Source organism: Protobothrops mucrosquamatus, unplaced genomic scaffold (genome assembly GCF_001527695.2).
Source record: "Protobothrops mucrosquamatus isolate PMUCROS unplaced genomic scaffold, P.Mucros_1.0 scaffold83, whole genome shotgun sequence".
Classification (NCBI taxonomy): Eukaryota; Metazoa; Chordata; class Lepidosauria; order Squamata; family Viperidae; genus Protobothrops; species Protobothrops mucrosquamatus.
Window position 1 is genome coordinate 732,355 of NW_015386460.1, and position 10,860 is coordinate 743,214.

Consider the following 10,860-nt stretch of genomic DNA (forward strand, 5'->3'; position numbering starts at 1 on the left):
TCGCCTACATCGTCCATATAGGACGACTCGGGAACTCAACTCCTACCCCGGGCAGCTCACCGATCCCCTTATGCCCAGGGGAAAGGTATCAAGCCGTTTGACAGCAGATGCTGGCTGTCAAACCGGCTTTTACGCAAAACAGGCGGGAGGCAGCAAACAGCTGCGACCAGCGAAATCGCCTGCCACCGGAAGTCCCACGGGAATGCTCTAACTCTGAACTTCCTACATCATTCAAGCTATGTGACTGAATGATCTATAAGACTGCTTCCTCCAGTTTTATTGTTTATGAAATTTTCTTATGGCCCTGTCCTTCCAGTTATAATCATTGGTGGTGCTGGTTTTAATGGTCTATAATCAGCATACTGTCTGAGATTATATCGTCCCTCTGTATGTTTTGCTCCTAGTACAGCTGAAAGTGAAAGATTGGGATAAGGCTACCTTAGAGTACAAACAAATCAAAACAAACTAGAGAATTATTTATTAATTAGCAGCATAAAAATAAGTTTGACTATAATTACAGGCCAATCATGTTTAACATTTTATCCCCAGTACCCACACTTGAAAACTAATCCAGGCTTTTTAAGATCAAACTGACAGCATTGATAAATCTTACACTGATTAAATTTCATTTTATCTTTCTGGAACTATCCACAATTTAGCTTGGTGATCCCTAGGTTCTAGTAATTTAAAAATAGCTCCACTTCTCTAAGCTATGCATATTTTTTTACATATCTCTTATATTCCCTGTCATTCACTTTTTTCCCCCTAACCTAAACTTAAATACATTGGAACTCTTCTCTTACAGCTGTTATATAGTGTTCCTGAAATATTTTTTATTATTATTTTCTGAATTCTTTCAGATTAACATTATATTTTGGTGCTGTGTACCCAATATTCTGTTGCCCTTACCACACAGTCATGTATAGGCATTAAAATACTGTTCATTTTCAATTTATACCTCTTTTATTGCACACTCAAAATTTTAATTTAATTATATAGAAAAAAAAATCTTAAATCTAATCAACACTGAGAGTCCAGATTCTTACATTGTATATGCTACGTAAGATGTTTATTTATTTGCTTCAATATTCATTAGTACATTTATTTATTTTGAAATTAGGGTAATAAAATAAATTTGAATATGAGAAATACTCAGTCTGTTTTAAGAAAATGTCAATACTTAGTCGTTTCATTTATATTTTTAGCATGAGCACAAAATCTTCACATTTCCTTTGCATTATATACTTAGAGTTTTGGGTTACCTTAGTTTTTCTACATAAAGAGTAATATGGACATAATTCATTTGTGATTTCTAGTGTACCGTCTGAATTGATTCAGTCACAAGAAGATAAAGCACGTGCATTTTCTGAATGTGTAAAGTCCTAATTATCTACAGTTTCATTGTATATTGATTTTTCACAGATACATTATTTTTTTTAAAAAATGATTTTTATATATGGTGCTGAATGCTAGTGCAATTGCCTAAACATAATTGGCCAAATGTTCTATCCATTTGAAGCTATTGAGCCAATTAATTAAATAAGACACTGAATAGATTTGCTATAATTTTGAAGAATGCACTTCATTTCCGTAATAGCATAATATTTTTCTTTATTAGTTAATATAAACTTTTGAAACAGCAAATGTGAGCTCATTTAAGGATTAAAAGTTTATAAGGGTACAGAAAGGTAAACACAAAGAAAGCATTTCAAAAGCACAACGCAAAAGGAAAGGAATTTAAATAATTTCCTGTGCAGTGGCTTATATTGTTTTAGAGGCCAGCTTTAGATTTTAATTTAACCTGTCCAAATAAATATTAGTAAGAAGAGAAAAATGGTATGTTCAGATGAAAACAATACATACATATTGACATACGTAGTAGTGTCTTCATGAATAATAGAATAGTGCAGAATGGAAAGCATTTGAGAGATTAATATGAATATAGTAAAGTGAAAACACATTGAGAAATGAGTAAACTGAGAGACTTCCGGGTGAGGAATGACATCTCCAAATGAGTAGAGATTTGGCAGCCACAACTGAAGGACTGGCAGATAGACTGGTCCTATAGAATTTATCTTCATAAGAGATCATTTGTTCTCTGGACTGCTACAATTCACAATGAGACTTCAGAATAACAGTTTCCATGCATTAATAAATCTTATCTGCTTAATGCTTAAACCTTATTCTTAAGAATGCGCAGTGCTTTTTTTCTAAAAAAAAAAAAAAAAAAAGGTGCCGGAACTCACACAAGTCATACAACCCGCCTTGCCTACCCTACAAGGTTCCATCCCAAAAAGGTGCTGGAACTCCGTTCTGGGCGTTCTATGAGAAAAAAAGTCCTGAGTATGCATATTAGAACTGTTTTAGTCTTTAAAAAAATATTTTTGAGCTTGAAGGAGTATAAATATAAAGTCTATAGCAGGGGTCCTCAAACTTGGCCCTTTTATTTATTTATTTTTTTAAACAAGTTTTATTAATTTTCCAGTTTTACATCCAAATATTTAGGAAGCAGTGTGGTGATTGGGCAATCAATAGTCCAATAGCAAGCTCTTTTGTACATGTCTCAGGTTGCATCATCAAAAATTCCCTCTCTATTTCCCTTGATTATTATATCATATTCAAATTCATACATTTCTAATTATAACTCAATCAATTAAGACATTTATCAATCTATTTTAATTTATACATATCCATGTCCTGTTTTTAATTTTTACCCAATTTCAATAACAGTGTTTCAATTTAGCCTGTAGTATCCATAATATTCAGATTTCGGGTAACCCAAATTTCCCTTATTTCATTACAAAAGAGTTGTCATATCTAAAATACACATATTGTTTACTTAAATACATTCTTACTTTATTTCACAAATATATTCTATTTCTCATCCTGGTACCTCATCACTTACTAATAAAGTATCCTTTATTGTCTCAATCCAACTTCCATATTATAATTCAAAACTATATTCTAATGGCTAGTTTTTATTTCCCTTATAAATCTAAGTCCTAAATATTAAATCAATTAATATCTTTTAAAATCTCCTTAGCCCATTAAGTAAGATTTTAGGCTCTTCTATTATAAATCAAAAAAGAAAAAAGAAAAAAAATCCCATTTTTTAAGTCTAACTCTAGCTTTCTTTTTGTGCCAAGCAGGCTTCCATACTAGTGCCTCTAAATCTTCAAGTGTCTCTCCCTTCATTCTTACACTTGTTATTTGAATCAAGGGAGACCATCCAGTTATCAATTTTTCAAAGGAACTGGCCCCTTTATAATAATTGAATTGTTGCCCTAATAGTTCAAATCTCCATGTTTGGTTTAGAATATTTGTCGTCAGTTCAGTCTAGTCTTCTTCTTCTGGTTTCATCTGGCTTGAGTAAGAGGTCATGTCTAATGTTGTGATTGTTGTTGGATTGTCTAGGTTATCTAGGTTCTCGATATATTGTACTTGTTTCATCTTAGTGTTGCTTTCTTCAGTTTCTGTTGTTTTTTGAATTGCAGATTCTTTAGTTGAACTCAAGGTTTCACTATTAAAGTTCTCAGTAGATTGTTCTTGTTGTTCTTTAAAGTCCTCTTTGATATTAATTTGTTCCTCTTCTGTTGCTTTTTGGGTTGTAAGTTCATCAGCTGAAATTTGGGCTTCATTTTGTAAATTTAAGGTGACATCTTTGTCTTTCAATCTGGAATTCATTAGCTCAGAAGCTTCAAGGATTTTTTCAAGTATAAGTTTATAGTTAAATTGTGGGTAGTATTCCTCCATTTCTATGGTGTTTACAGATAGTCCTTTAGTGGAGACTATTTTTGATAAGAGTCAGTGAGTGTCCACCTCCACTGTTCCTAGAAGTTGTTTTCACCACCCAGCTGTTTCAAATTCTTATCTTTTTTAGATAGTACCAAGGACAAATCTAGGCAGTAAGCAGATCTCACAGTCAAAGAAATTCACTTGCTATACCAGGCTTCGCCACAAGTTGTCTCCGATAGCATGTAAAGTCTTTTTCCAAACTCAAGTTAGGCTTTTATCCGGTTTTTTAAAAAATTCTTTCTTTCCAACTTAACAAGTAGATAAGGTAATAGGTCCCCGTAGAGATGGGAGCTTTTTGGGACCCCAAATATCCAAAAAGTGCAAATCCAATTATTTAGTTGTTTAGTTTAGTTGTTCTTTTCTTTTCTTTTCGAAGCTTTAATTTTCCAAAGTAGGCAGATGCCGCCATGTTAAAAGGGGGGAAAATTTCAAAACGCTTTTACAGGAAGATAGTTGGGATACAAGAAAGGTAAGGTAAGGTCTCATCCAATTCCTCCGCAGTGCTTTTGTTGTGCTTGTAGTGATTTTGGCTTTCGGCTGGTACGGCTTAGTGATCAGCTATGTTGATGGCTGATCTTTTCTCCATCAGTCCAAAGGAGCTGCCTCGGATCAAACGGAAGAGCTGCCGCCCTTCCGCAATCTGTTGAGGGTCCTCCTCACAGTCGTCACCCCTGCAGGCCGACTTTCGGCCCTTTTCAGGGTCTCCCGACGAAGAAAAACCAGACGTCGGAGAGAGCACTTCCACTACCTGTCCGCTGGCGCCGCAATTGCAAACCAGAAGCCAAATTTGGCCCTTTTATGACTTGTGGACTTCAACTCCAGAATTCCTCAGCCAGGCACGCTGGTTGAGGAATTCTGGGAGTTGAAGTCTACAAGTCATAAAAGGGTCAAATTTGAAGACCCCTGGTCTAGAGTAACTTAAAGTTGGAGTTGTGAATGGAAAAATCATGCACTGCAGCTCTGATGTGTTCATTAAAGTTGCTTGGATTTTCAAAGAGGCCTTTTTTGTTGTAGGTTCAAATAAAGTGCTTGTTCAGAATAGACAGCAAAGTAACACAGTGCCCCAATTCTAAGTAGTGTATCATTTTAAGTCTCTCTCATCCTAGTCCAAAATTTAGTAAGACAATAGCTTACTAAAAATTCAGCAAATCAGCAACAGCCAAACCCTACTAGCTTTTAATGAAGCTAAAAACCCAATAGTATTTTCAAATCTTGGGTCCCAGCCATGTTTTCTGAAACCCTGATTAAACCCATAGACTTTGTACTCGTCAGCATTATACTATAACTTATAAACCTACTCAAATGCTTAAATAGTTTCAGACACTTAACTTTGTTCTGCCTTGTTTGCAAACCAAAACAGCTTCCTATTCTAGCCTTCACTTTGTCTAAGATCTCTTCTTAAAGTGACAATTGAGTTTTTAAGTACATTTTTAAAGCAGTACATTGAGATAAATATCTACTCTGTATTATAAATGTGTAGTGCATAAATAGTAGATGTGTAAATAGGATCCATTGCTGAAAGGGAAAGGGAAAAGACTGCTATTGGCAAGGAGACTTTCATTTGAACTTTAAGTGGTGTCTGAAATTATCTATCACAATTGGACAGCAAACAATTCTTGAGAAATATGCAGCAGACTAAGTATTGAGACCAATCTGCTGCTTGAAAAATGAAGAGTTATCAAGCAGATGGCATGCTGGAATCTCTTGCAGGTCAATTTATATCATTGAAGTATTCTGTTGAGAACCCATGGAAAATGCATTGATGTTGTCTCCAGTCCATTAGCATTCCCCTTTTTCAAGTAACAATCAGTAGGTTTCAGAATATCCAAGGAGGATATGGTAGATCTTACTAAATCTACAACCTCATAGATTATAAATGTTTCAACATTGTTTTATAGGAACTTTTACATATCAGCTCTAGTCTATTTTATACCCTTTGGCATCCTTGTTTCTCTGTTCCTAATGGACTTTTCTCTAATTTATTCCATCACCTGTCAGTGTTTTCTATTATCCCTGTTTTAGCTGTTAGGTAGTTTTGTAGCTTCTTCTCTTCATCTGAGAATTCTGACTGTAGGGAAGACACAGTAGATCTGCAACAAAAAGCTGTATTATGGAATGCTCCTATTTTAAGATTCCAGTCAATGTCCAGAACAAAATCCCCCCTTTATTATTTATTTTTAAGAATGCTTCATTCAGAACAGCCAAGCTGTATTTTCAACAGGTAAGCATGTTCAGCAACTGAGCAACCATTTTTGCACAAGGAAAATATCTTTTTGGATGGGAATAGAAAACAGAGAATGCTGCTTAATGATTCATTCAAAAAAACGTAATGTGTGTATGTGTGAGGGTGGGGAGATATCTGCAGTAGCTGCATTGTGTTGCTGGGATAGATAACCACCCCCTCCATGTCTCTGTTTTGCTTACACATATGAATGAGGCGAAACTTGTTTGCTATGGCACAACATTGCTCTCTGTATTTTGATGAAAACCTCTGATCCTACAGATGCTCTGCACTCACATGTTTCATATTATCCAAGAACAATAATGCTACCCAGCCAATTATGATATTCATGAAATCCATACATGTGAGACTTCTAGAAGTCCATCCAATAGAAAAATAAGAAAACAGTTAAGTTGGCTCTATTCCATGGGTGTCAAACTTGCTGCGTCATGTGACATGTTGTGACGTATCGCGACTTTTTTTTGCATTGCCGGAGCTGGGGTAGGCACAGTCTCCGTATGATGTAACCGGCCCATGCACCAACAGTTTGACACCCCTGCTCTATTCCCTCGCAAAGGGAAAACAGATTGTCCTGTAGGGGAAAAAAGCTGATTGAACTTGAATATAAAATGTAGTCTGCCTATCAGGAGCAAGGAAAATAGATTGCTCAATTTATTTTCTTTTACATCTGGAACTGACATCATCAAGGAGAGGCATGCTCCTGGTTCCATTTCTTAGAAAGTTGTCATTTGGTAGGGCCCAGGAGGAGAGCCTTCTTTGTTGTGGCCCTCATCTTCCACAACATCATCCCCCCTGATACCAGATTTGGCCCAAATCTATTGGCATTTCATAAGGCCTTGAAAACCTGATTTAGTTGAACTTTGGGCTCAATACATTTTGTTCTGTGGTTTTTAATCTTAGTTTTAAGTGTTATTAGCCTTCCAGAGTCATAAATTTAGTATGGGTAGCAGTATAAATTGAATGATGCCCTAAACACCACTGAAGATGTTACCCAGCCTGGTAATGAAACATTCGGAAACCAGCCCTCAAGCTCGGAAAACAAATCTTCACCTTCATTTTGCACCCGAGCTACAGAAATTCACCACTATTGCAAATTAATAAATAGTCTAAAAAGAAGATCTACTCTTAATTTTATTTTAATCCTTTTGATATTTTTGTGATGGCTTGATTGTATTATAGATTGCTTGAGAAATATTTAATATGAATTTAAAAGAAATTGAATGATTCTTATGTATATGTACATATTTTCCATCATATTGATTCCCCTCTGCCCAACCAGACAATTTTTTAATGTATTTTTTATTATTTTTAAAATTATTGTCAAAATAATTTTACGCCAAAATCAATTGTTACAGTCTCAGAATGTGATTACACAAGTTAGCATTCCATTGTGGCTACGAATCCCAATGCTCTATCTCATTGAAATAGATTCTTATCTATTGTATTGGGGGTTTCCTAGTAAAATAAAATGTTTCAGGGTAGACAGCTTGCTCTAGTAATCTAACTTCATGATAAAAATAACAATGACAGAACTTTTAATCTTGATTAAAAGTTGCTTCTTTGTACCTGTCTCAAAAAAAAAAATCAAAGTTCAGTGCCGAGAGAGAATAACTAGTCAAGATCACCTACCTGGCTTCATGTCTAAGGCAGGCCTAGAATTAGAATGTCCTAGTTTCTAGCTTTCTGCCTTTAAATACAACACAAAATTAACTCGGTTTTATAATTATAAGACTATAATTATGTTAATGACCTTTTTAATGTTGAAGTTTCACCTAACACTTTATATTTTTTTTCCAGATACCACCTCAAGTACAGAAGTAAAATATGTGATTGCTTTGGTCGCAGTTATATGCCTTGTCCCGTTGCTGGTGATCGCCATTGCTGTGATCATTATCTTTTACTTCTACCGTGTTCAGAGGAGGAGGAAACTCAACAAGGCATGGGAGAAAAATGTGAAATCCAGAAAGCACAAAGACTGTAGCGATGTTTGTGCCATTATGCTGGATGATGATCGCTCTGACATCAGTTCTACTTGTGCTAATAATATTAACCATAACACCGAATTGCTGCCTATTGAATTGGACACTTTGGTAGGCAAAGGGCGATTTGCAGAAGTCTATAAGGCTAAACTGAAACAAAACACATCAGAACAGTTTGAAACTGTGGCTGTCAAGATCTTCTCCTATGAAGAATATGCCTCCTGGAAGACTGAGAAAGATATCTTTTCTGACATAAATCTAAAACATGAGAACATCCTACAGTTCCTTACAGCAGAGGAGCGCAAGACAGATCTAGGCAAACAATACTGGTTGATCACTGCTTTCCATTCAAGAGGCAACTTGCAGGAATATCTCATAAAACACATCATTAGTTGGGAGGATCTCTGGAAACTGGGTGGCTCTTTGGCTCGCGGGATTGCCCATCTTCATAGTGATCACACACCATGTGGCCGGCCCAAGACGCCAATTGTCCACAGAGACTTGAAGAGTTCTAATATCCTGGTAAAGAATGACCTGGCTTGCTGTCTCTGTGACTTTGGATTATCCTTAAAGTTGGATCCTACTCTCTCTGTTGATGACCTGGCTAATAGTGGGCAGGTAAGCTAGTGCATGAGGAACAATATGGAGAGCTAGAGGATTTTATAAATATTATACTTGTTGAAATGTCTAGCTTTGTGATGGATTGACTGTGACTAGAAGCAGGGTTGAATAACTGCATGTCATTCCATGCAATAAAATCTGGACCATCATTTGAAAGCAGGGAATAGCAGCTTTACCTCAAAATGCATTAATATCCCCAGTGATGCTTTTTTATGGAGAAAATACTAATCATTACACTTTTAGATATTGCTTAAGTGGAGATTCTTGTGGGCCATGCAGTCATAAAAATTGAATCTGTTTCCATCTGCTAACATAACTGACTTTGTTTTTGAGAAAAATATATTTAGTGGTGGTTCTGCTTTCTAAATTCCATTTAAAGCATTTTAACTTTTGTAAATGCTGACAGGTTGGTACAGCAAGATACATGGCTCCTGAAGTCCTGGAATCCAGAATGAACTTGGATAATGTTGAATCCTTTAAACAGACTGATGTGTATTCCATGGCTTTGGTTCTGTGGGAAATGACATCTCGCTGCAATGGTGTTGGAGGTACGCTAGATCCCATAGATTTAGTATTTTTAAACAGGTGCAATTATAATTCCTTGTCTATTACGTTTGCAGGAGGTACATTTATTATTAAGTTAAATAGGCTGCAGTGTTGTTCTTAGGTGGCCTCCCTTTCAGGCAGTTTTAGCACTAGTGAGTTAGCCATCAAGCTATCTTATTTAGCATGTTCGAAACCAAGAGCAGACAGTCTTGCTCGTACAGAGATTAACAAACAAACATTTGCACATATTGTTCATCCTTGTTCTTATCAATCCTGAGCAAAGTCTTTTTTTGGGGGGGGGAAATGGAGTCCAGATCATGGGTAGCAGGAAATAAGCTCCTTTGAATGGGTTGATTGGGACATGGAAAACACAGATCCCCCTCCCTTCCAGCAGTTCTATTCAAGAAAGCTGGTTTTATCCCTGCTGGTTTTGGTGGAAATTTCCTGATTTCTATGACTCCACAGTTCTCCACAGCAGTACCAGTGCTCATTCCAGAATCAGATTTAATTGATCTGAACAGATCTGTTTGTTGAGAGAGATTATACATACAGACCATTAAATACTTTGGACCTTAGTTTGTAATGTGTAGTTACACCAGGGCTTTTGAATTGTAGCCATAGTCCTTTGGAACTGTATGATCAGCAAAGAGTTGGATCTAATAATCTTTTTAAATCTGATCACATTTGCATAGACAATGGTGATAAAAATTTGTGCTTGCTTTGCCTAGGGCAGGGGTAGGCAACCTTGGCTCTTTTATGACTCGTGGACTTCAACTTCCAGAATTCCTGAGCCAGCCATGCTGGCTCAGGAATTCTGGGAGTTGAAGTCCACGAGTCATAAAAGAGCCAAGGTTGCCTACCCCTGCCCTAGGGCAACCACACAGTAATTCAAGGGTGAAGGGAAGTGTGGAGTGGACTTCAGCTGTTCTCCACAAGGAGCACTGTCAAAACTCTTCTATTTCAGTTGGGCATAGTCACAGGAACTAATGTAATAGTATGCTTTTTGAGATCCAGAGATTAAAATGTAGTTATGGAAAACTAGTGGTATATTTATTTCTTAACTAATTACTCATTTTATGTATGAGGAGAGTTCATAAAAATTCATTTATCATCTTAGGGGGTCAAAGTACCTCAAAGTATGAGGGTCCCAGTTAGACTTTCATTTTGATAAAGAAAATGAAAACCTGATAGGGTTGGGGTGAAGGAAGAACATTATTCTTAGAACTCCACCTAACTGCATTTCAAGGTTTCCCCTTTTTAAGGCCTGGATGAACTGTTTATTCAGGAATATTCTTGCATCGTTGCTGATTCTTGTGATCTTTCCTGTTTCTGTTTGAGTACCCTGGAATAGTGCCTAGGTAAAAAACACCACCCTCATTGCAGCTATGCTCATGAAGTTACAGAGCTGCCTAAAACTGAAACAAAAGAATGTGCTGTTCTAGATCAAAAAGGATAGAGTACTTTATCAATCTCTTTTTTTTAAAAAGGGTCTTTGAGCATCACAGTGCACCATGCAAATGTTAATTATGCGAGCTTGGAATTACAGCTAGCTTAGAATTTAATAAAGCAAAGAAGTTGCAGGTTATAACAAATGATTGTGATAGTAGATATATATATATATATATATATATATATATATATATATATATATATATATATATATATATATATATATAT

At 36.1% G+C, this 10,860-nt stretch overlaps 1 protein-coding gene across 1 annotated transcript in view; it reads left to right on the forward strand.

The window, feature by feature from the left end:
* Nucleotides 1-10,860, forward strand: part of TGFBR2 (transforming growth factor beta receptor 2) — a 50,983-nt gene that overhangs the window by 31,126 nt on the left and 8,997 nt on the right. The window contains exons 4-5 of the mRNA XM_015812422.2: nt 7,835-8,634; nt 9,044-9,185. Of these exons, the coding sequence (XP_015667908.1) occupies nt 7,835-8,634; nt 9,044-9,185 (942 nt within the window). The remainder of the gene's footprint in view (nt 1-7,834; nt 8,635-9,043; nt 9,186-10,860) is intronic.